Here is a 25,766-nt window from a genome sequence, read left to right as displayed (position 1 = left end):
CCTGACGCGCCCCCCCCCCCCCCCCTCTTAACTAACTGGTTATGTGGTGCTGTAAGAGGACACATTACCCTGACGCCCCCCCCCCCTCTAAACTAACTGGTTATGTGGTGCTATAAGAGGACACATTACCCTGACGCCCTCCCCCCCCCCCCTCTAAACTAACTGGTTATGTGGTGCTATAAGAGGACACATTACCACATCCTCATCGGGAGACTCGATAGCCTTGGTTTCTCAAATGACTGCCTCGCCTGGTTCACCAACTACTTCTCAGACAGAGTTCAGTGTGTCAAATCGGAGGGTCTGTTGTCCGGGCCTCTGGCAGTCTCTATGGGGGTGCCACAGGGTTCAATTCTTGGACCGACTCTCTTCTCTGTATACATCAATGATGTTACTCTTGCTGCTAGTGAGTCTCTGAGCCACCTCTACGCAGACGACACCATTCTGTATACTTTTGGACCCTCTTTGGACACTGTGTTAACTAGCCTCCAGACGAGCTTCAATGCCATACAACTCTCCTTCCGTGGCCTCTAACTGCTCTTAAATGCTAGTAAAACTAAATGCATGCTCTTCAACCGATCGCTGCCTGTAACTGCCCGTCCGACTAGCATCACTACTCTGGACGGTTCTGACTTAGACAATGTGGACAACTACAAATACATAGGTGTCTGGTTAGACTGTAAACTCTCCTTCCAGACTCACATCAAACATCTCCAATCCAAAGTTAAATTTAGAATCAGCTTCCTATTTCGCTACAAAGCCTCCTTCACTCATGCTGGCTAACATACCCTCGTAAAACTGACCATCCTACCGATCCTCGACTTCGGCGATGTCATTTACAAAATAGCCCCCAACACCATACTCTAAAAACTGGATGCAGTCTATCACAGTGCCATCCGTTTTCTCACCAAAGCCCCATATACTACCCACCACTGTGACCTGTATGCTCTCGTTGGCTGGCCTTCACTACATATCCGTCACCAAACCCACTGGCTCCAGGTCATCTATAAGTCTTTGCTCGGTAAAGCCCCGCCTTAGCTCACTGGTCACCATAGCAACACCCAGCTGTAGCACACGCTCCAGCAGGTATATCTCACTGGTCACCCCCAAAACCAATTCTTCCTTTGGCTGCCTTTCCTTCCAGTTCTCTGCTGCCAATGACTGGAACGAACTGCAAAAATCACTGAAGCTGGAGTCTTATATCTCCCTCTCTAACTTTAAGCATCAGCTGTCTGAGCAGCTTACCGATCAATGTACCTGTACATAGCCAATCTGTAAATAGCACACCCAACTACCTCATCCCCATATTATTACTTACCCTCTTGCTCTTTTGCACCCCAGTATCTCTACTTGCACATCTGTCTCTCCCGTGTTAATTGCTAAATTGTAATTATTTTTTGCCACTACGGCCTATTTATTGCCTTACCTCCCTACTCTTCTACATTTGTACACACTGTATATAGATTTTTCTATTGTGTTATTGATTGTATGTTTGTTTATTCCATGTGTAACTCTGTGTTGTTGTAGGTGTCGAACTGCTTTGCTTTATTTTGTCCAGGTCGCAGTTGTAAAGGAGAACTTGTTCTCAACTGGCCGACCTGGTTAAATAAAGGTTAAATAAATTAGAAAATAAAACATTGAAAGGGGAAATTTGACAATGTATTTCAATCATAAACAGATAAATGTCCTGGACTGAAGGGGGTCTGGTTGAACAGGGACTCTGATGTTAATGACTATCCTGGACTGAAGGACGTCTGGTTGAACAGGGACTCTGATGTTAATGACTATCCTGGACTGAAGGACGTCTGGTTGAACAGGGACTCTGATGTTAATGACTATCCTGGACTGAAGGAGGTCTGGTTGAACAGGGACTCTGATGTTAATGACTATCCTGGACTGAAGGACGTCTGGTTGAACAGGGACTCTGATGTTAATGACTATCCTGGACTGAAGGAGGTCTGGTTGAACAGGGACTCTGATGTTAATGACTATCCTGGACTGAAGGGGGTCTGGTTGAACAGGGACTCTGATGTTAATGACTATCCTGGACTGAAGGGGGTCTGGTTGAACAGGGACTCTGATGTTAATGACTATCCTGGACTGAAGGACGTCTGGTTGAACAGGGACTCTGATGTTAATGACTATCCTGGACTGAAGGACGTCTGGTTGAACAGGGACTCTGATGTTAATGACTATCCTGGACTGAAGGACGTCTGGTTGAACAGGGACTCTGATGTTAATGACTATCCTGGACTGAAGGAGGGCTGGTTGAACAGGGATGTTAATGACTATCCTGGACTGAAGGAGGTCTGGTTGAACAGTGATGTTAATGACTATCCTGGACTGAAGGAGGTCTGGTTGAACAGGGACTCTGACGTTAATGACTATCCTGGACTGAAGGGGGTCTGGTTGAACAGTGATGTTAATGACTATCCTGGACTGAAGGACGTCTGGTTGAACAGGGACTCTGATGTTAATGACTATCCTGGACTGAAGGACGTCTGGTTGAACAGGGACTCTGATGTTAATGACTATCCTGGACTGAAGGAGGTCTGGTTGAACAGGGATGTTAATGACTATCCTGGACTGAAGGGGGTCTGGTTGAACAGTGATGTTAATGACTATCCTGGACTGAAGGGGGTCTGGTTGAACAGTGATGTTAATGACTATCCTGGACTGAAGGAGGTCTGGTTGAACAGTGATGTTAATGACTATCCTGGACTGAAGGGGGTCTGGTTGAACAGTGATGTTAATGACTATCCTGGACTGAAGGAGGTCTGGTTGAACAGTGATGTTAATCACTATCCTGGACTGAAGGGGGTCTGGTTGAACAGGGACTCTGATGTTAATGACTATCCTGGACTGAAGGAGGTCTGGTTGAACAGTGATGTTAATGACTATCCTGGACTGAAGGAGGTCTGGTTGAACAGGGACTCTGATGTTAATGACTATCCTGGACTGAAGGACGTCTGGTTGAACAGGGACTCTGATGTTAATGACTATCCTGGACTGAAGGACGTCTGGTTGAACAGGGACTCTGATGTTAATGACTATCCTGGACTGAAGGAGGTCTGGTTGAACAGTGATGTTAATGACTATCCTGGACTGAAGGAGGTCTGGTTGAACAGGGACTCTGATGTTAATGACTATCCTGGACTGATGGACGTCTGGTTGAACAGGGACTCTGATGTTAATGACTATCCTGGACTGAAGGGGGTCTGGTTGAACAGGGACTCTGATGTTAATGACTAACCTGGACTGAAGGACGTCTGGTTGAACAGGGACTCTGATGTTAATGACTATCCTGGACTGAAGGAGGGCTGGTTGAACAGGGACTCTGATGTTAATGACTATCCTGGACTGAAGGGGGTCTGGTTGAACAGGGACTCTGATGTTAATGACTATCCTGGACTGAAGGGGGTCTGGTTGAACAGGGACTCTGATGTTAATGACTATCCTGGACTGAAGGAGGTCTGGTTGAACAGGGACTCTGATGTTAATGACTATCCTGGACTGAAGGACGTCTGGTTGAACAGGGACTCTGATGTTAATGACTATCCTGGACTGAAGGAGGTCTGGTTGAACAGGGACTCTGATGTTAATGACTATCCTGGACTGAAGGAGGTCTGGTTGAACAGGGACTCTGATGTTAATGACTATCCTGGACTGAAGGACGTCTGGTTGAACAGGGACTCTGATGTTAATGACTATCCTGGACTGAAGGACGTCTGGTTGAACAGGGACTCTGATGTTAATGACTATCCATTCTTCAGTTCAACTGAGGCTTCCTGTAAAACCTTTCCAACAAACAAGTTCAGTTACTGGCCACATAAACCGCTGTGGTATGAGACTAACGGGATAATAACATGAGAACATGATGCTATAATAACACGTTAAGAAACCCTGGAACGCCCACGGTCACGTGACGGTTACGTGTCTCACCTTTAACAGCCTCGTCCACCACCTCCACCACACGGTCAATCTGCTGAACCTGGAACACACAGAGGACAGGGTTAGAAAACACACAGAGGACAGGGTTAGAAAACACACAGAGGACAGGGTTAGAAAACACACAGAGGACAGGGTTAGAAAACACACAGAGGACAGGGTTAGAAAACACACAGAGGACAGGGTTAGAAAACACACAGAGGACAGGGTTAGAAAACACACAGAGGACAGGGTTAGAAAACACACAGAGGACAGGGTTAGAAAACACACAGAGGACAGGGTTAGAAAACACACAGAGGACAGGGTTAGAAAACACACAGAGGACAGGGTTAGAAAACACACAGAGGACAGGGTTAGAAAACACACAGAGGACAGGGTTAGAAAACACACAGAGGACAGGGTTAGAAAACACACAGAGGACAGGGTTAGAAAACACACAGAGGACAGGGTTAGAAAACACACAGAGTGAGACAGAGAGAAAGAGAGACAGAGAGGGAAACACAGATTAGTCACATGCTTTGTAAACAACAGGTGTAGACTGACAGTGAAATGCTTTGTAAACAACAGGTGTAGACTGACAGTGAAATGCTTTGTAAACAACAGGTGTAGACTGACAGTGAAATGCTTTGTAAACAACAGGTGTAGACTGACAGTGAAATGCTTTGTAAACAACAGGTGTAGACTGACAGTGAAATGCTTAGTAAACAACAGGTGTAGACTGACAGTGAAATGCTTTGTAAACAGGTGTAGACTGACAGTGAAATGCTTTGTAAACAGCTGTAGACTAACAGTGAAATGCTTTGTAAACAGGTGTAGACTAACAGTGAAATGCTTTGTAAACAACAGGTGTAGACTAACAGTGAAATGCTTTGTAAACAGGTGTAGACTAACAGTGAAATGCTTTGTAAACAGGTGTAGACTAACAGTGAAATGCTTTGTAAACAGGTGTAGACTGACAGTGAAATGCTTTGTAAACAGGTGTAGACTGACAGTGAAATGCTTTGTAAACAGGTGTAGACTGACACTGAAATGCTTTGTAAACAACAGGTGTAGACTAACAGTGAAATGCTGACTGACGGGTCCTTCCCAACAATACAGAGAGAAACAATAATGACAGAACAGTAAGATGGGAGGAACAACACGGTGGTAGATGACAACATAGCCAGGGATCTCTCTCTAAGCACGGTGGTAGATGACAACATAGCCAGGGATCTCTCTCTAAGCACGGTGGTAGATGACAACATAGCCAGGGATCTCTCTCTAAGCACGGTGGTAGATGACAACATAGCCAGGGATCTCTCTCTAAGCACGGTGGTAGATGACAACATAGCCAGGGATCTCTCTCTAAGCACGGTGGTAGATGACAACATAGCCAGGGATCTCTCTCTAAGCACGGTGGTAGATGACAACATAGCCAGGGATCTCTCTCTAAGCACGGTGGTAGATGACAACATAGCCAGGGATCTCTCTCTAAGCACGGTGGTAGATGACCACATAGCCAGGGATCTCTCTCTAAGCACGGTGGTAGATGACAACATAGCCAGGGATCTCTCTCTAAGCACGGTGGTAGATGACAACATAGCCAGGGATCTCTCTCTAAGCACGGTGGTAGATGACAACATAGCCAGGGATCTCTCTCTAAGCACGGTGGTAGATGACAACATAGCCAGATCTCAGGGATCTCTCTCTAAGCACGGCAAGTCTGGCACCAAAAGGCCCCTTAACAGATTCTACCCCTCAAGCCATTAGACTGCTGAGAGACGGGTTAGTAGAGAGAGGAGACGGGTTAGTAGAGAGAGGAGACGGGTTACTAGAGAGAGGAGACGGGTTAGTAGAGAGAGGAGACGGGTTAGTAGAGAGAGGAGACGGGTTACTAGAGGGAGGAGACGGGTTACTAGAGAGAGGAGACGGGTTAGTAGAGAGAGGAGACGGGTTACTAGAGAGGAGACGGGTTAGTAGAGAGAGGAGACGGGTTAGTAGAGAGGAGACGGGTTACTAGAGAGAGGAGACGGGTTAGTAGAGAGAGGAGACGGGTTCGTAGAGAGAGGAGACGGGTTACTAGAGAGAGGAGACGGGTTCGTAGAGAGAGGAGACGGGTTCGTAGAGAGAGGAGACGGGTTCGTAGAGAGAGGAGACGGGTTCGTAGAGAGAGGAGACGGGTTCGTAGAGAGAGGAGACGGGTTCGTAGAGAGAGGAGACGGGTTAGTAGAGAGGAGACGGGTTACTAGAGAGAGGAGACGGGTTAGTAGAGAGAGGAGACGGGTTCGTAGAGAGAGGAGACGGGTTACTAGAGAGAGGAGACGGGTTCGTAGAGAGAGGAGACGGGTTCGTAGAGAGAGGAGACGGGTTCGTAGAGAGAGGAGACGGGTTCGTAGAGAGAGGAGACGGGTTCGTAGAGAGAGGAGACGGGTTCGTAGAGAGAGGAGACGGGTTAGTAGAGAGAGAAGACGGGTTACTAGAGAGAGGAGACGGGTTAGTAGAGAGAGGAGACGGGTTAGAGGAGACGGGTTAGTAGAGAGAGGAGACGGGATACTAGAGAGAGGAGACGGGTTACTAGAGAGAGGAGACGGGATACTAGAGAGAGGAGACGGGTTAGTAGAGAGAGGAGACGGGTTAGTAGAGAGAGGAGACGGGTTAGTAGAGAGAGGAGACGGGTTACTAGAGAGAGGAGACGGGTTACTAGAGAGAGGAGACGGGTTACTAGAGAGAGGAGACGGGTTACTAGAGAGAGGAGACGGGTTACTAGAGAGAGGAGACGGGTTACTAGAGAGAGGAGACGGGTTAGTAGAGAGAGGAGACGGGTTAGTAGAGAGAGGAGACGGGTTAGTAGAGAGGAGACGGGTTACTAGAGAGAGGAGACGGGTTAGTAGAGAGAGGAGACGGGTTCGTAGAGAGAGGAGACGGGTTACTAGAGAGAGGAGACGGGTTACTAGAGAGAGGAGACGGGTTCGTAGAGAGAGGAGACGGGTTCGTAGAGAGAGGAGACGGGTTCGTAGAGAGAGGAGACGGGTTCGTAGAGAGAGGAGACGGGTTCGTAGAGAGAGGAGACGGGTTACTAGAGAGAGGAGACGGGTTAGTAGAGAGAGGAGACGGGTTACTAGAGAGAGGAGACGGGTTAGTAGAGAGAGGAGACGGGTTAGTAGAGAGAGGAGACGGGTTAGTAGAGAGAGGAGACGGGTTAGTAGAGAGAGGAGACGGGTTAGTAGAGAGGAGATGGGTTAGTAGAGAGAGGAGACGGGTTAGTAGAGGGGTTAGTATAGTTAGTAGAGGGGTTAGTAGAGAGAGGAGACGGGTTAGTAGAGAGAGGAGACGGGTTAGTAGAGAGAGGAGACGGGTTAGTAGAGAGGGGAGACGGGTTACTAGAGAGGAGATGGGTTACTAGAGAGAGGAGACGGGTTACTAGAGAGAGGAGATGGGTTACTAGAGAGAGGAGACGGGTTAGTAGAGAGAGGAGACGGGTTACTAGAGAGAGGAGAAGGGTTACTAGAGAGAGGAGACAGGTTAGTAGAGAGGAGACGGGTTAGAAGAGAGGAGACGGGTTAGTAGAGAGGAGACGGGTTAGTAGAGAGAGGAGACGGGTTACTAGAGAGAGGAGACGGGTTAGTAGAGAGAGGAGACGGGTTACTAGAGAGAGGAGACGGGTTACTAGAGAGAGGAGACGGGTTAGTAGAGAGGAGACGGGTTCGTAGAGAGAGGAGACGGGTTACTAGAGAGAGGAGACGGGTTAGTAGAGAGAGGAGACGGGTTACTAGAGAGAGGAGATGGGTTACTAGAGAGAGGAGACGGGTTAGTAGAGAGAGGAGACGGGTTACTAGAGAGAGGAGACGGGTTAGTAGAGAGGAGACGGGTTAGTAGAGAGAGGAGACGGGTTAGTAGAGAGAGGTGACGGGTTAGTAGAGAGAGGATACGGGTTAGTAGAGAGAGGAGACGGGTTAGTAGAGAGAGGAGACGGGTTACTAGAGAGAGGAGACGGGTTAGTAGAGAGAGGAGACGGGTTAGTAGAGAGAGGAGACGGGTTACTAGAGAGAGGAGACGGGTTCGTAGAGAGAGGAGACGGGTTACTAGAGAGAGGAGACGGGTTAGTAGAGAGAGGAGACTGGTTAGTAGAGAGGAGACGGGTTAGTAGAAAGGAGACGGGTTAGTAGAGAGAGGAGACGGGTTACTAGAGAGAGGAGACGGGTTAGTAGAGAGAGGAGACGGGTTAGTAGAGAGAGGAGACTGGTTAGTAGAGAGGAGACGGTTTAGTAGAAAGGAGACGGGTTAGTAGAGAGAGGAGACGGGTTAGTAGAGAGAGGAGACGGGTTAGTAGAGAGAGGAGACGGGTTACTAGAGAGAGGAGACGGGTTACTAGAGAGAGGAGACGGGTTACTAGAGAGAGGAGACGGGTTACTAGAGAGAGGAGACGGGTTACTAGAGAGAGGAGACGGGTTACTAGAGAGAGGAGACTGGTTAGTAGAGAGGAGACGGGTTAGTAGAAAGGAGACGGGTTAGTAGAGAGAGGAGACGGGTTACTAGAGAGAGGAGACGGGTTAGTAGAGAGAGGAGACGGGTTAGTAGAGAGAGGAGACTGGTTAGTAGAGAGGAGACGGGTTAGTAGAAAGGAGACGGGTTAGTAGAGAGAGGAGACGGGTTAGTAGAGAGAGGAGACGGGTTAGTAGAGAGAGGAGACTGGTTAGTAGAGAGGAGACGGGTTAGTAGAAAGGAGACGGGTTAGTAGAGAGAGGAGACGGGTTAGTAGAGGGGTTAGTAGAGTTAGTAGAGGGGTTAGTAGAGAGAGGAGACGGGTTAGTAGAGAGAGGAGAGGGGTTAGTAGAGAGGAGACGGGTTACTAGAGAGAGGAGACGGGTTAGTAGAGAGAGGAGACGGGTTACTAGAGAGAGGAGACGGGTTACTAGAGAGAGGAGACGGGTTAGTAGAGAGAGGAGACGGGTTAGTAGAGAGAGGAGACGGGTTAGTAGAGAGAGGAGACGGGTTACTAGAGAGAGGAGACGGGTTAGTAGAGAGAGGAGACGGGTTAGTAGAGAGAGGAGACTGGTTAGTAGAGAGGAGACGGGTTAGTAGAAAGGAGACGGGTTAGTAGAGAGAGGAGACGGGTTAGTAGAGAGAGGAGACGGGTTAGTAGAGAGGGGAGACTGGTTAGTAGAGAGGAGACGGGTTAGTAGAAAGGAGACGGGTTAGTAGAGAGAGGAGACGGGTTAGTAGAGGGGTTAGTAGAGTTAGTAGAGGGGTTAGTAGAGAGAGGAGACGGGTTAGTAGAGAGAGGAGAGGGGTTAGTAGAGAGGAGACGGGTTAGTAGAGAGGAGACGGGTTAGTAGAGAGAGGAGACGGGTTACTAGAGAGAGGAGACGGGTTAGTAGAGAGAGGAGACGGGTTCGTAGAGAGAGGAGACGGGTTACTAGAGAGAGGAGACGGGTTAGTAGAGAGAGGAGACGGGTTAGTAGAGAGAGGAGACGGGTTAGTAGAGAGAGGAGACGGGTTAGTAGAGAGAGGAGACGGGTTAGTAGAGAGAGGAGACGGGTTAGTAGAGAGAGGAGACGGGTTACTAGAGAGAGGAGACGGGTTAGTAGAGAGAGGAGACGGGTTAGTAGAGAGAGGAGACGGGTTAGTAGAGAGAGGAGACGGGTTAGTAGAGAGAGGAGACGGGTTAGTAGAGAGAGGAGACGGGTTAGTAGAGAGAGGAGACGGGTTAGTAGAGAGAGGAGACGGGTTAGTAGAGAGAGGAGACGGGTTAGTAGAGAGAGGAGACGGGTTAGTAGAGAGAGGAGACGGGTTAGTAGAGAGAGGAGACGGGTTACTAGAGAGAGGAGACGGGTCAGTAGAGAGAGGAGACGGGTCCGTAGAGAGAGGATACGGGTTAGTAGAGAGAGGAGAGGGGTTAGTAGAGAGAGGAGACGGGTTACTAGAGAGAGGAGATGGGTTACTAGAGAGAGGAGACGGGTCCGTAGAGAGAGGATACGGGTTACTAGAGAGAGGAGACGGGTTAGTAGAGAGAGGAGACGGGTTAGTAGAGAGAGGAGACGTGTTAGTAGAGAGAGGAGACGGGTCCGTGACCCCCCTCTACTAACCACACTACAACTAGGGAGCCAGAGCTAAACAGCGATATGAAACATGTCCATGTGAATAACTGCAAGGTAAACCCAGCTTCTCCTTCTATGCACACAACTCATTTAGACTCCGTTGGCCTTGACACTGTTTTACATTTCATTCCTAAACTCATAACGGCAGGAAACACCATCGACCCCAAATCACAAACAAAACAACAGCGTAAAATACACACACTGCTTCTGAAACAGTGAAACATAAACACAGTGTGACACAGAGCTACAACCACATCCAACAACAATCAATCACAGCTCTGTGGTGATTCAATCTCCTATTGATAGACAGGAGCACCAGGGGTCTGGACTGAGAACGACAGGAGGACCAGGGGTCTGGACTGAGAACGACAGGAGCACCAGGGGTCTGGACTGAGAACGACAGGAGGACCAGGGGTCTGGACTGAGAACGACAGGAGCACCAGGGGTCTGGACTGAGATAGACAGGAGCACCAGGGGTCTGGACTGAGAACGACAGGAGGACCAGGGGTCTGGACTGAGAACGACAGGAGGACCAGGGGTCTGGACTGAGAACGACAGGAGGACCAGGGGTCTGGACTGAGAACGACAGGAGGACCAGGGGTCTGGACTGAGAACGACAGGAGGACCAGGGGTCTGGACTGAGAACGACAGGAGGACCAGGGGTCTGGACTGAGAACGACAGGCGGACCAGGGGTCTGGACTGAGAACGACAGGAGGACCAGGGGTCTGGACTGAGAACGACAGGAGGACCAGGGGTCTGGACTGAGAACGACAGGAGGACCAGGGGTCTGGACTGAGAACGACAGGCGGACCAGGGGTCTGGACTGAGAACGACAGGAGGACCAGGGGTCTGGACTGAGAACGACAGGAGGACCAGGGGTCTGGACTGAGAACGACAGGAGGACCAGGGGTCTGGACTGAGAACGACAGGAGGACCAGGGGTCTGGACTGAGAACGACAGGAGGACCAGGGGTCTGGACTGAGAACGACAGGAGGACCAGGGGTCTGGACTGAGAACGACAGGAGGACCAGGGGTCTGGACTGAGAACCACGCCCCAAAAGAGAGAAAAGATTATACGCAGCCCAATTTCTTGCTCCGTTTTGCTCGTTTTCCACCCCACGTTTCTACCCTCCTTTTCCACCACCCTCCGTTTCCCTCCTCCGTTTCCCTCCTCCGTTTCGCTCCTCCGTTTCCCCCTCTCCTCTCTTCTGTTGTGTTATTTCTGCATGAGCCAATCTCCCTCCGTTTTTTCCTCTCCCGCAGTTTCCCGTTCTCCACTGTGTTATTTCTGCCTGGGGAACCAGAGATTGTAAAATCTGATCTATTAAAAGGAAATGTGTATCAATTGTGCCCTGCTGCAAACCCCTCAGTTAAATAGTTGGGTCTAGCAGGCCTCCGCTCCCGTCCAGGGCCCACCCCCAGGCCTCGATGGGCCTGGAGCCCCATTACCCCCTCCCCGTCCCTGGGCAGAGTGCAGCGGGGCAGAGGGTACCACCTGGAGGATGGATGGGACAAACAAGCGCTACGCCCCCCCCTATCCCAAATGCCACTCTATTCCCTTTATAGAACAATAACAGACCTTAGAACTATAGGGAACAGAGTGGCATTCGGGACACATCCAAGGCCTCTCCCGTCTCGCAGCAGTTATGTGCATGATAAGCACGGAAATGAAAATCAATTTGCTCCTAATGGGACAGCAATCTGTGTCCACTCTGAGCAGCGGGAGAGAGGCAGAAGGGGCTGAGACTAGCAGAGTTTGTTTCTCTCTGTGTGTGTGTGTGTGTGTGTGTGTGTGTGTGTGTGTGTGTGTGTGTGTGTGTGTGTGTGTGTGTGTGTGTGTGTGTGTGTGTGTGTGTGTGTGTGTGTGTGTGTGTGTGGGATGCACTGCTACCCTTTTGTTGGCTCCACTTTAAAAACCTTATGTACTGCTATACCGGTCAAAGGGCACAGAGACCATAGCATTACTCTCAGTGACACAGAGACCACAGCATTACTCTCAGTGACAGAGACCACAGCATTACTATCAGTGACAGAGACCACAGCATTACTCTCAGTGACACAGAGATCACAGCATTACTCTCAGTGACACAGAGACCACGGCATTACTCTCAGTGACAGAGACCACAGCACTACTCTCAGTGACAGACACCACATCATTACTCTCTGTGACAGAGACCACGGCATTACTCTCGGTGACAGAGACCACGGCATTACTCTCAGTGACAGAGACCACAGCATTACTCTCTGTGACATAGAGACCACGGCATTACTCTCCGTGACATAGAGACCACAACATTACTCTCAGTGACACAGACCACATCATTACTCTCAGTGACACAGAGACCACAGAATTACTCTCAGTGACAGAGACCACAGCATCACTCTGTGACAGAGACCACAGCATCACTCTGTGACAGAGACCACAGCATCACTCTGTGACAGAGACCACAGCATCACTCTGTGACAGAGACCACAGCATCACTCTGTGACAGAGACCACAGCATCACTCTGTGACAGAGACCACAGCATTACTCTCAGTGACAGAGACCACAGCATTACTCTGTGACAGAGACCGCAGCATTACTCTGTGACACAGACCACGGCATTACTCTCAGTGACACAGAGACCACCTCAATACTCTGTGACACAGAGACCACATCATTGCTCTCAGTGACACATAGACCACAGCATTACTCTGTGACAGAGACCACAGCATTACTCTCAGTGACAGAGACCACATCATTACTCTCAGTGACAGAGACCACATCATTACTCTCAGTGACACAGACCACAGCATTACTCTCAGTGACAGAGACTACAGCATTACTCTCAGTGACAGAGACCACAACATTACTCTGTGACAGAGACCACAGCATTACTCTCAGTGACACAGAGACCACCTCATTACTCTCGGTGACACAGAGACCACAGCATTACTCTCAGTGACACACAGACCACAGCATTACTGTGACAGAGACCACAGCATTACTCTCAGTGACACAGACCACAGCATTACTCTCAGTGACACAGAGACCACAGCATTACTGTCAGTGACAGAGACCAATGTAATAATGTACCGACCAATATAATAATGTACCGACCAATATAATAATGTACCGACCAATATAATAATGTACCGACCAATGTAATAATGTAAATGTCCTGACAATATAATAATGTAAATATAGATTGTAGATGAAGTACATAAATACAGACGATAACAACAAGTGTCCATTTCATGAGAAGGCTGTTTTAGGAACCAGGGAGTCTGTTTTAGGGACCAGGGAGTCTGTTTTAGGGACCAGGGAGTCTGTTTTAGGGACCAGGGAGTCTGTTTTAGGGACCAGGGAGTCTGTTTTAGGGACCAGGGAGTCTGTTTTAGGGACCAGGGAGTCTGTTTTAGGGACCAGGGAGTCTGTTTTAGGGACCAGGGAATCTGTTTTAGGGACCAGGGCATCTGTTTTAGGGACCAGGGAGTCTGTTTTAGGGACCTGGGAGGCTGTTTTAGGGACCCGGGAGGCTGTTTAGGGACCAGGGAGGCTGTTTTTGGGACCCGGGAGGCCGTTTAGGGACCCGGGAGGCTGTTTTAGGGACCAGGGAGGCTGTTTAGGGACCAGGGAGTCTGTTTTAGGGACCAGGGAGTCTGTTTTAGGGACCAGGGAGTCTGTTTTAGGGACCAGGGAGTCTGTTTTAGGGACCAGGGAGTCTGTTTTAGGGACCAGGGAGTCTGTTTTAGGGACCTGGGAGGCTGTTTAGGGACCAGGGAGGCTGTTTTAGGGACCAGGGAGTCTGTTTTAGGGACCAGGGAGTCTGTTTTAGGGACCCGGGAGGCTGTTTTAGGGACCCGGGAGGCTGTTTTAGGGACCCGGGAGGCTGTTTTAGGGACCCGGGAGGCTGTTTAGAGACCTGGGAGGGATCGACAGATAGAGTCACCTTAGATCTAGAAAGCAGCCCGTCCCCCTTCCCCATCCCAGTTCTTCCAAACCACCTACTCTCTCACTACTATAAGCCTGGTTCCAAGCTGGGGTCAGGGCCAACTGTCTCTGCCTGTGACTGTGTGAGGTGTGTCCGTGTGGGCAGTCCATCCATACGTGTGAGGACTACAGAGAGCAGAGCAGAGGACACAGCTCAGGGCCAGCAGGGGGCAGCTGTCATTTGGACCCTCCGGTGCTCCTGCGGCCGACACGCTGAGCTAGGAGATGAGAAACTAACAGGTAGCGCTAACCCTAATACCTCCTATCCCCCATAAAGATGAACAGCTAGCACTAAGGCTAACCCCTCTCACTGTCTCTCATCCCCCATAAAGATGAACAGCTAGCACTAAGGCTAACCCCTCTCATCCCCCCATAACACTAACCCCTCTCACTGTCTCTCATCCCCCATAAAGATGAACAGCTAGCATTAAGGCTAACCCACCTCACTGTCTCTCATCCCCCATAGTCTATCATCCCCCATAGAGATGAACAGCCAGGACTAAGGCTAACCCCTCTCACTGTCTCTCATCCCCCATAGAGATGAACAGCTAGCACTAAGGCTAACCCATCTCACTGTCTCTCATCCCCCATAAAGATGAACAGCTAGCACTAAGGCTAACCCCTCTCACTGTCTCTCATCCCCCATAAAGATGAACAGCTAGCACTAAGGCTAACCCCTCTCACTGTCTCTCATCCCCCATAAAGATGAACAGCTAGCACTAAGGCTAACCCCTCTCACTGTCTCTCATCCCCCATAAAGATGAACAGCTAGCACTAAGGCTAACCCCTCTCACTGTCTCTCATCCCCCATAAAGATGAACAGCTAGCACTAAGGCTAACCCCTCTCACTGTCTCTCATCCCCCATAGTCTCTCATCCCCCATAGAGATGAACAGCTAGCACTAAGGCTAACACCTCTCACTGTCTCTCATCCCCCATAAAGATGAACAGCTAGCACTAAGGCTAACCCCTCTCACTGTCTCCCATCCCCCATAGTCTCTCATCCCCCATAGAGATGAACAGCTAGCACTAAGGCTAACCCCTCTCACTGTCTCTCATCCCCCATAAAGATGAACAGCTAGCACTAAGGCTAACCCCTCTCACTGTCTCTCATCCCCCATAGTCTCTCATCCCCCATAGAGATGAACAGCTAGCACTAAGGCTAACCCCTCTCACTGTCTCCCATCCCCCATAAAGATGAACAGCTAGCACTAAGGCTAACCCCTCTCACTGTCTCTCATCCCCCATAAAGATGAACAGCTAGCACTAAGGCTAACACCTCTCACTGTCTCTCATCCCCCATAAAGATGAACAGCTAGCACTAAGGCTAACCCCTCTCCCTGTCTCTCATCCCCATAAAGATGAACAGCTAGCACTAAGGCTAACCCCTCTCCCTGTCTCTCATCCCCCATAAAGATGAACAGCTAGCACTAAGGCTAACTCCTCTCATCCCCCCATAACACTAACCCCTCTCCCTGTCTCTCATCCCCCATAGAGATGAACAGCGAGCACTAAGGCTAACCCCTCTCCCTGTCTCTCATCCCCATAAAGATGAACAGCGAGCACTAAGGCTAACCCCTCTCCCTGTCTCTCATCCCCATAAAGATGAACAGCTAGCCACCTTAGATCTAGAAAGCAGCCCGTCCCCCTTCCCCATCCCAGTTCTTCCAAACCACCTACTCTCTCACTACTATAAGCCTGGTTCCAAGCTGGGGTCAGGGCCAACTGTCTCTGCCTGTGACTGTGTGAGGTGTGTCCGCGTGGGCAGTCCATCCATACGTGTGAGGACTACAGAGAGCAGAGCAGAGGGCTCAGGGCTCTGCTGTCATTTGGACCCTCCGGTGCTCCTGCGGCCGACACGCTGAGCTAGGAGATGAGAAACTAACAGGTAGCGCTAACCCTAATACCTCCCATCCCCCATAAAGATGAACAGCTAGCACTAAGGCTAACCCCTCTCCCTGTCTCTCATCCCCCATAAAGATGAACAGCTAGCACTAAGGCTAACCCCTCTCCCTGTCTCTCATCCCCCATAAAGATGAACAGCTAGCACTAAGGCTAACCCCGCTCACTGTCTCTCATCCCCCATAAAGATGAACAGCTAGCACTAAGGCTAACCCCTCTCATCCCCCCATAACACTAACCCCTCTCACTGTCTCTCATCCCCCATAGAGATGAACAGCTAGCACTAAGGCTAACCCCTCTCCCTGTCTCTCATCCCCCATAAAGATGAACAGCTAGCACTAAGGCTAACCCCTCTCCCTGTCTCTCATCCCCATAAAGATGAACAGCTAGCACTAAGGCTAACTCCTCTCATCCCCCCATAACACTAACCCCGCTCACTACGTCTCTCATCCCCTGCCGCCTTGCCGCCCCGCCGTTCGCCATGATCAATAGTCTTTCAGGAAGACTGTACTTAAGTCTGCAGACCTCTTTCATCTTCATTTAAAAGCAGAGAAAGCAGAGAGTCAGAGAGGAGAGAGAGGAGGCCCGCTGAGCCAGAGTTTCTTTAGAAGAGTCTGCTCTCCTCTCTCGCTGCCCCGTCGCTCAGTGATCGCTAGCTCTGCTGATATGACATTTATCTTTAATTTCTCTCAGTAGTAAAGCACACCTGGGTGGATAAACCGAAAGAGAAGGAGAGAGAGAGAGGGAGGGAGGGAGGGAGGGACTAGGCACTAGGATCGTTTTCTGCTGTCGGCGGGTAGAAAGACTAAGAGGGAAGTAGTTTAGGGAGAGTCCAACTCCTGGTGGATTTCTGAGGTGATGTCATGACCGACGGTTGAGAGAGGGCCGGTCGATACCGCTGGGGATCAAATGCCTTCATGGGATAGATGTCTAAGTACAACTGTTCCGAGTGTTGCATTATGGGGCCTAGGAGCAGCGGCAGGGAGAAGCAGACCGTAGCATAGGCCTGTCCCAGTAGAACAGTCTGATGTTCTGCAGCAGGGAAAGTAAAGGCAGTGAGGTCGAGGCAGGAAACAGCCTAGCGTGTCTATCTGAGGATCTCTTGTTAACTCCAGTTGTATAATACGTTCAGGGAAATGACTGACTGAACTGAATCCACTCAGGGAGGGTTGTTATGGGTAAATATAACACACGTCAGCCTTGTTTCTGTCATTGTATTAAGAGCTTAAGTGAAATTGCATCAGATAAACAATAAGAGTCGAAACAAACATTGAAATCACATTAAATATTCCCCCAGAGACCAACGCCAACAATACAACTATTTCAAACATCATCCAGCCTTTCAAAAGAGCAACGTTACCTTTTTCATCAAGCGTCCATTTTAAAGAAGGGCTCCCTCTCTGGATTCTCAGAATCATCAACTCTTATGTAAAGTACATACCATGGATAATACCTGCTCGACTCTTTATGAAATCAATACATGGATATTATCACTGAGGTCATTTCTATATTCAATATTGTGCCTGGCTGTATGTCCCCTTAATAAACATCAATGTCCCATCTTATGTTAAACCTACTATTTCATGAATAATGCATTTCAACTCAATATACAATGCCATTCATGTCGACCCCCAGGCTGAAAGAAAACAGCTGGTGAATTCATTACTGTAGGACTTTCAATGTGTGTAGATTACAGATTGCTTCTTCTATTTTCCATGTAGCTTTAGTGTGTCCCCTAAATGGCACTCTACTCCCTATATAGTGCACTACTTTAGAGCAGAGCCCATATGGGTCCTGGACTAAAGTCATGCACTGTATAGGGAATAGGGTGTGATTTGGGAAGCAGCCTTTAGTTCTCCTTGACGGTTCCAGAACCACAGGAATGTCAACGTCGTTTGGCGGAGTTCTAGAATATGCAAAACCACCCTGGAACATTTGCATAAGATGACTGGTGTAACTGAAAGAAGGCGTGGTCTAGTTAACTGCCATCCTGCACCTGTCCCATCTCAGTCACTTATTATTAGACAACAGACCTTGTTGTTAGCCTGCGTGCCTGACTGACTGTAGGCCAACCAATATCAATATGAGAAAGACTCTTCGGGAACACAGAAGCAGTCACACCTCACACACTGACTCACTTCCTCAAATATTAGACCTTGTTAGGTCATGTTTAGAAATCCCTCATAGAAGAAACCACGGTTGGCAGAGTAAATACTGGAGTAGACGCAGTAGATTAAAGGACATTCAACAACCGGCATCAGAGCTGCAGCAGCAACAACAACCGGCCTCAGAGCAGCAGTAGCAACCGGCCTCAGAGCAGCAGTAGCAACCGGCCTCAGAGCAGCAACAACCGGCCTCAGAGCAGCAGCAACAACAACCGGCCTCAGAGCAGCAGCAGCAGCAGCAGCCGGCCTCAGAGCAGCAGCAACAACAGGCATTAGAGCTGCAGCAGCAACAACCGGCCTCAGAGCTGCAGCAACAACAGGCATTAGAAGTCTTTCAGTGAGCTGTCTCGAGCAGAATTGGTATCCATTCCGTTTCAACTTCAGTCAGCTAAATTTGAATGTAATCAATTTCCTAGTAGGGATGTAACTAAATTCCTGAATGACCTAGAATTGAGCCCAACTGTGGTCTACAGTCTAATGTGGAGGACAGAACTTTGTTTAACTGCCACGTTTTGAATTCATCTTGTGTTTCGCCCTCAAAACACCCTCCACCACACATACATACCACAAGGGAGAGATGGCGGAGACTTACCCCAATGATGCTGAGTCCTTTAAGGTAGTCCATCCTGGGCTGGGCCTGGGGAACACATCCAGCTACCACCACCTTCTTATCCTGCTCCTGGGCCTTCCTGAAGGAGACACGACGGGGGTTAATACAGGAAGGGCCAATGGTGGCTAAGGAAGGTCACACCATTTTTTTGCTATTTTCTTTAGCACGCACTACTTTTGACCAGGGCCCATAGAGTACAACAGTATGAGTCATAATACCCATAAAACCTAGCGGTCAAACATGGAAATGGTTCCAATCGTTTTTCTACCATAAATTTTCCCCGTAGGGGGATTTTAGAAACACTTAAAATAAGGGCTGTGTTTCATGACGACTTACCCCGGCGTGACGTTTTGATAACCACGTAAATCTCTCTAGGACAAGGTGACTTTTATCAATGAATAAAATGAAAATGGTGGAAAAACTATTGTTTGACCGCTAGGTTTTATGGGTATTATGAGCACACCACTGTGTGGCACTAGAGGGCACTACGTAAGGTATAGGGAGCCATTTGGAACGTATCTAACATCTACAGCCTGTCTGTCAGTCAATAGCAGACCATTCTCCAATATCACTACATTACTGACACCTGCTGAAATACAACCTCTGGCTTTTCTTAACTGCAGGTGTTGAATAAATCATTTCCTCGACTTTTTCCGTCTAGACCAGGGGATCTTTAACTAGATTCAGCCCACCCGTATGTTTCTTCTTGTGCAGTTAGTCCGGGGACCGGAACATAATTACAAATATTTTGTAAGACTGCGAATTAACCGCAAGAAGCTGAAACAGATATAATATTTGTCAGAAACATAATAATTTCAAACCTTGTACATCTCTACTATACGTGGGAATACTTGGGAACAGATTTCCTAAATTAAAATCCCTTGGAGCTGATTTGCTGGTGTTTTCAGTATTTTATGTCAAAAACATTTTTATAAAACTTGAGGGGACAAATAAAATCCACCGCATGCAACCAGAACCTTATTTAACTACTGTTTCTAATGAGGCCTGCTGAAACAAGCTGCCCATCTAACTACTGTGTCTAATGAGGCCTGCTGAAACTAGCTGCCCATCTAACTACTGTTACTAATGAGGCCTGCTGAAACAAGCTGCCCATATAACTACTGTTACTAATGAGGCCTGCTGAAACAAGCTGCCCATATAACTACTGTTTCTAATGAGGCCTGCTGAAACAAGCTGCCCATCTAACTACTGTTTCTATTGAGGCCTGCTGAAACAAGCTGCCCATCTAACTACTGTTTCTAATGAGGCCTGCTGAAACAAGCTGCCCATCTAACTACTGTTTCTGATGAGGCCTGCTGAAACAAGCTGCCCATCTAACTACTGTTTCTGATGAGGCCTGCTGAAACAAGCTCCCCATCTAACTACTGTTTCTAATGAGGCCTGCTGAAACAAGCTCCCCATCTAACTACTGTTTCTAATGAGGCCTGCTGAAACAAGCTGCCCATATATCTACTGTTACTAATGAGGCCTGCTGAAACAAGCTGCCCATCTATCTAATGAGGCCTGCTGAAACAAGCTGCCCATCTAACTACTGTTTCTAATGAGGCCTGCTGAAACAAGCTGCCCATCTAACTACTGTGTCTAATGGGGCCTGCTGAAACAAGCTGCCCATCTAACTACTGTTACTAATGAGGCCTGCTGAAACAAGCTGCCCATCTAACTACTGCTTCTATTGAGGCCTGCTGAAACAAGCTGCCCATTTCACTACTGTTTGATTGGCCAGTAGAGGTGTTCCTGTCTGTACTAGATAACCAGGTATCTAATCCCCTCTGGTGATTGGCCAGTAGAGGTGTTCCTGTCTGCACTAGATAACCAGGTATCTAATCCACTCTGGTGATTGGCCAGTAGAGGTTGTTCCTGTCTGTACTAGATCACCAGGTATCTAATCCACTCTGGTGATTGGCCAGTAGAGGTGTTCCTGTCTGTACTAGATAACCAGGTATCTAATCCACTCTGGTGATTGGCCAGTAGAGGTGTTCCTGTCTGTACTAGATAACCAGGTATCTAATCCACTCTGGTGATTGGCCAGTAGAGGTGTTCCTGTCTGTACTAGATAACCAGGTATCTAATCCACTCTGGTGATTGGCCAGTAGAGGTGTTCCTGTCTACTCTATACACAGAGCCACAGTGTCACCAATGAGGATGGTGTCACGTGACGGATTACATATTATCCTCTTTACTGTCAAGTTAATTGTGAGAGCGTTGATGGGCACTTAACCTCAACCTTTAAGATGCTGAAATGTAAAGGTCAGGTGTTAGTCAGGCGTTAGTGTGAGTGGCCCATTTCCATCTGGCTGGCTGGCTGGCTGGGTAATGTGAGCTTAATACCTAGGAGGGTGAGGTGGATGAGGAGGAAGGGGAGAGGGAGGAGGTGGAGGAGGAGGAGTGGGAGGTGGTGGAGTTGCAGGAGAGGGAGAGAGGGCAGAAGAAGAAGGGGGGAGTGAGGTGGTGGAGGACGACCAGAAGGAGCAGTGGAGAGAGAGGTGATGGAGGAGGACCAGAAGGAGCAGTGGAGAGGGAGGTGGTGGAGGAGGACCAGAAGGAGCAGTGGAGAGTGAGGTGGTGGAGGACGACCAGAAGGAGCAGTGGAGAGGGAGGTGGTGGAGTTGGGGAAGGAGGGGGAGAAGAGAGGAGAAGAGAGAGGAGGAGAAGAGAAAGGAAAAGAGAGAGGAGAGAGAAGAGAGAAGGAGAAGAGGGGAAAAGAGAGGAGAAGAGAGAGAGGAGGAGAGAGAGGAGGAGAAGAGAGAGGAGGAGGAGAGAGGAGGAGAGAGGAGGAGAGAGAGAGGAGAGAGGAGGAGAGAAAGGAGGAGAGGAGAGAGGAGGAGAGAGAGGAGGAGAGAGGAGGAGAGAGGAGGAGAGAGAGGAGGGGGAGAGAGAGGAGGAGAGAGAGGAGAGAGAGAGAGAGAGAGAGGAGAGGAGGAGGAGAGAAAGGAGGAGGAGAGAGAGAGGAGGAGAAGAGAGAGGAGGAGGAGAGAAAGGAGGAGAGAGAGGAGGAGGAGGAGAGAAAGGAGGAGAGAGAGAAGAGCAGCACTGTGAGCTCATCTTCTTTCTGCCCCATGTGGTTCACAGCACAGTGTGGAGTAGCGGACATTTAGCAGCAGGGCCTCTGACACTTAGAGAGGACATTTATCTTTCAACAGCAGCTCTCTTCCTGGCTGACTGGCTGGCTGGCTGGATGACTGGCTGGCTGGATGGATGACTGGCTGGATGACTGACTGTACCACAGAGGAGAGGAAATGCCAGATCTGGGATCAAATACTATTAGAGAATCTATCCAATAGTCTACTCAGAGTTTCCATCAGTACGTTCACCAGAATATTTATCCTTTAGTCATTTAGGGACTGTTCTATTGGTCAATTGTGCCAGGCGAGCTCAATCAAGCACAGATAAATGATATGAAATGATTTCAAAACAGTATTCAAAGGCAGCTCTGACTGCCAGCTGTAGAACACACATCTGGTCCTGCAACCCACAGCAACTCACAACTCACACAACCCAATGGGCTTCCTGTACTGAGACAGCAGCAAGAGAAACCTGCAACACAGAACCCAATGGGCTTCCTGTACTGAGACAGCAGCAAGAGAAACCTGCAACACAGAAGACTGAAAAGGGACAAAGTAGAATCAGATGGGTTTCCATCCCGTACCACAGCACTCAAACATCTCTATATACAGAAGGATTAGGGACAAAGTAGAATCAGATGGGTTTCCATCCCGTACCACAGCACTCAAACATCTCTATATACAGAAGGATTAGGGACAAAGTAGAATCAGATGGGTTTCCATCCTGTACCACAGCACTCAAACATCTCTATATACAGAAGGATTAGGGACAAAGTAGAATCAGATGGGTTTCCATCCCGTACCACAGCACTCAAACATCTCTATATACAGAAGGATTAGGGACAAAGTAGAATCAGATGGGTTTTCATCCTGTACCACAGCACTCAAACATCTCTATATACAGAAGGATTAGGGACAAAGTAGAATCAGATGGGTTTCCATTCCGTACCACAGCACTCAAACATCTCTATATACAGAAGGATTAGGGAACATAGGATCTGTGCCAGGTCTCAAACATCTCTATACACAGAAGGATTAGGGAACATAGGATCTGTGCCAGGTCTCAAACATCTCTATATACAGAAGGATTAGGGAACATGGGATCTGTGCCAGGTCTCAAACATCTCTATATACAGAAGGATTAGGGAACATGGGATCTGTGCCAGGTCTCAAACATCTCTATATACAGAAGGATTAGGGAACATAGGATCTGTGCAAGGTCTCAAACATCTCTATATACAGAAGGATTAGGGACAAAGTAGAATCAGATGGGTTTCCATCCTGTACCACAGCACTCAAACATCTCTATATACAGAAGGATTAGGGAACATAGGATCTGTGCCAGGTTTCCTTTTTGTACAGTGATCAAACAAGTTGCTTCTATTACACTTAAATGTAGGCATCAGATCAGAAAATGGGTCAGAATATTTAAAGACTACGAAAACACACAGCAGTATATATACAGTCCTATACTGTTCCAGTGTGGTGACAGTCAGCGAACCTAAACACAAAGAGACATTTTGTCCGACCTAATTTTGCGTGATTTGTAAATCAAGTCAGAGATAAAATTCCAGGATGTACATTCAGGTATCATCGCGTGTTTCTCCTCTACATGATGCGTCTTGGCCCTGTCCGTCCAGGGTGGAGGGACTGCAGGCTAGATGAACACACGGCTTGGCAATCACAAAGATGGGATGTCTGGGAGGTTTTAAACATCAGTCAGCGGGTCAGACTCAACAGATCAGGAGTGATGTGCCAGACAGACAGACAGGGAGGGAGGGGGGGGAGGGAGGGGGGGGGAGCAGGGAGGGAGAGCAGGGAGGCAGGTAGGGAGGGAGGGGGAGCAAGAGGGAGAGCAGGGAGGGAGAGCAGGGAGGTAGGGAGGGAGAGCAGGGAGGGAGAGCAGGGAGGGAGGGAGGGGGGGAGGGAGGGGGGGGGGGGGGAGGGGGGGGGGGAGCAGGGAGGGGGGGAGGGAGAGCAGGGAGGGAGGGAGGGAGAGCAGGGAGGGAGAGCAGGGAGGGAGGGAGGGAGAGCAGGGAGGGAGAGCAGGGAGGCAGGTAGGGAGGGAGGGGGAGCAGGGGGGAGAGCAGGGAGGCAGGTAGGGAGGGAGAGCAGGGAGGGAGGGCAGGGAGGGAGGGAGGGAGGGCAGGGCGGGAGGGCAGGGAGGGAGGGAGAGCAGGGAGGCAGGTAGGGAGGGAGGGGGAGCAGGAGGGAGAGCAGGGAGGGAGAGCAGGGAGGTAGGGAGGGAGAGCAGGGAGGGAGGGCAGGGAGGGAGAGCAGGGAGGCAGGTAGGGAGGGAGGGGGAGCAGGACGGAGAGCAGGGAGGTAGGGAGGGAGAGCAGGGAGGGAGAGCAGGGAGGCAGGTAGGGAGGGAGAGCAGGGAGGGAGAGCAGGGAGGCAGGTAGGGAGGGAGAGCAGGGAGGGAGAGCAGGGAGGGAGAGCAGGGAGGTAGGGAGGGAGAGCAGGGAGGCAGGGAGGGATGCAGGGAGGCAGGCAGGGAGGTAGGGAGGGAGAGCAGGGAGGGAGAACAGGGAGGCAGGTAGGGAGGGAGAGCAGGGAGGGAGAGCAGGGATGGAGAGCAGGGAGGTAGGGAGGGAGAGCAGGGAGGCAGGGAGGGATGCAGGGAGGGAGAGCAGGGAGGGCAGGGAGGGAGAGCAGGGAGGGAGAGCAGGGAGGCAGGTAGGGAGGGAGAGCAGGGAGGGAGAGCAGGGAGGCAGGTAGGGAGGGAGAGCAGGGAGGGAGAGCAGGGAGGGAGAGCAGGGAGGTAGGGAGGGAGAGCAGGGAGGCAGGGAGGGATGCAGGGAGGCAGGCAGGGAGGTAGGGAGGGAGAGCAGGGAGGGAGAGCAGGGAGGCAGGTAGGGATGCAGGGAGGGAGGGCAGGGAGGTAGGGAGGGAGAGCAGGGAGGGAGAGCAGGGAGGCAGGTAGGGAGGGAGAGCAGGGAGGGAGAGCAGGGAGGGAGAGCAGGGAGGGAGAGCAGGGAGGTAGGGAGGGAGAGCAGGGATGCAGGGAGGGATGCAGGGAGGGAGAGCAGGGAGGGAGAGCAGGGATGCAGGGAGGGAGAGCAGGGAGGGAGAGCAGGGATGCAGGGAGGGATGCAGGGAGGGAGAGCAGGGAGGGAGAGCAGGGAGGGAGAGCAGGGAGGGAGAGCAGGGAGGTAGGGAGGGAGAGCAGGGATGCAGGGAGGGATGCAGGGAGGGAGGGCAGGTAGGGATGCAGGGAGGGAGAGTAGGGATGGAGAGCAGGGAGGTAGGGAGGGAGAGCAGGGAGGCAGGGAGGGATGCAGGGAGGGAGAGCAGGGAGGGCAGGGAGGGAGAGCAGGGAGGGAGAGCAGGGCGGCAGGTAGGGATGCAGGGAGTGAGACACCAGTTTCAGCAGGCTAGCATGTTACCTACAGTAACATCCATTTATTCAACCGATACTTGGGAAGTCAAATATCTATATAATACTGTGATATGTAACTATCTATTTCCCCAACACTTGAGGGGAGGAGGCACCGCCTGCAGAACTGAACCGGGTTCAAGAGATCTCCACCTGATCTCAGAGGACATCTGCTGGCGTCCGGGTCACTGGTGTGCAGCGAAGCTGAACCAATCGCCCGAGCCCTGCCTCCCATCCAACCCTGGCATGAGCCGACGTGATTGGCTTTCCCCCTGGGGTGTCTGGGCGAAAGCTCATCCGCGCCGCGCCTGATTCACTGTGTCACCACGGCCCGGGCGCCGAGCGCATTAGGGTGGCGTTTGTCAGGAGCGTTACTGAATAATGCAGACGTGATGTAGCTCGTAATGGCAGGGTCCTGAACAATGAGGCCTTTTTAAAAACAGGGTGCCACAACGGACTTGTAGAGATGAGCTTATTTTTAAGTGGCTGTTCTCCTCAGAGCAGTCGAGCTCTCCAATCAGGAGACACGTCAGTGACAGTCCAGCTCTCCAATCAGGAGACACGTCAGTGACAGTCCAGCTCTCCAATCAGGAGACACGTCAGTGACAGTCCAGCTCTCCAATCAGGAGAC

The 25,766-nt window shown here is 50.1% G+C and overlaps 1 protein-coding gene across 2 annotated transcripts in view; it reads right to left on the bottom strand.

Moving 5' to 3' along the window:
• Positions 1–25,766, bottom strand: part of cdkal1 (CDK5 regulatory subunit associated protein 1-like 1) — an 815,078-nt gene that overhangs the window by 566,575 nt on the left and 222,737 nt on the right. For both annotated transcript variants that reach the window (XR_008759828.1, XM_055924595.1), the window contains exons 5-6: positions 18,656–18,752; positions 3,940–3,988 (exon numbers count right to left, since the gene is read on the bottom strand). Coding sequence is in view for 1 of the 2 variants with exons in the window: in XM_055924595.1 (XP_055780570.1) it covers positions 3,940–3,988; positions 18,656–18,752 (146 nt within the window). In the remaining variant the exon portion in view is untranslated. The remainder of the gene's footprint in view (positions 1–3,939; positions 3,989–18,655; positions 18,753–25,766) is intronic.

The sequence above is a fragment of the Salvelinus fontinalis genome, chromosome 6, assembly GCF_029448725.1.
Source record: "Salvelinus fontinalis isolate EN_2023a chromosome 6, ASM2944872v1, whole genome shotgun sequence".
Lineage (NCBI taxonomy): Eukaryota > Metazoa > Chordata > Actinopteri > Salmoniformes > Salmonidae > Salvelinus > Salvelinus fontinalis.
The sequence above is the reverse complement of the archived record's forward strand: the minus strand, read 5'-3'. Positions and strand labels throughout refer to the sequence as shown.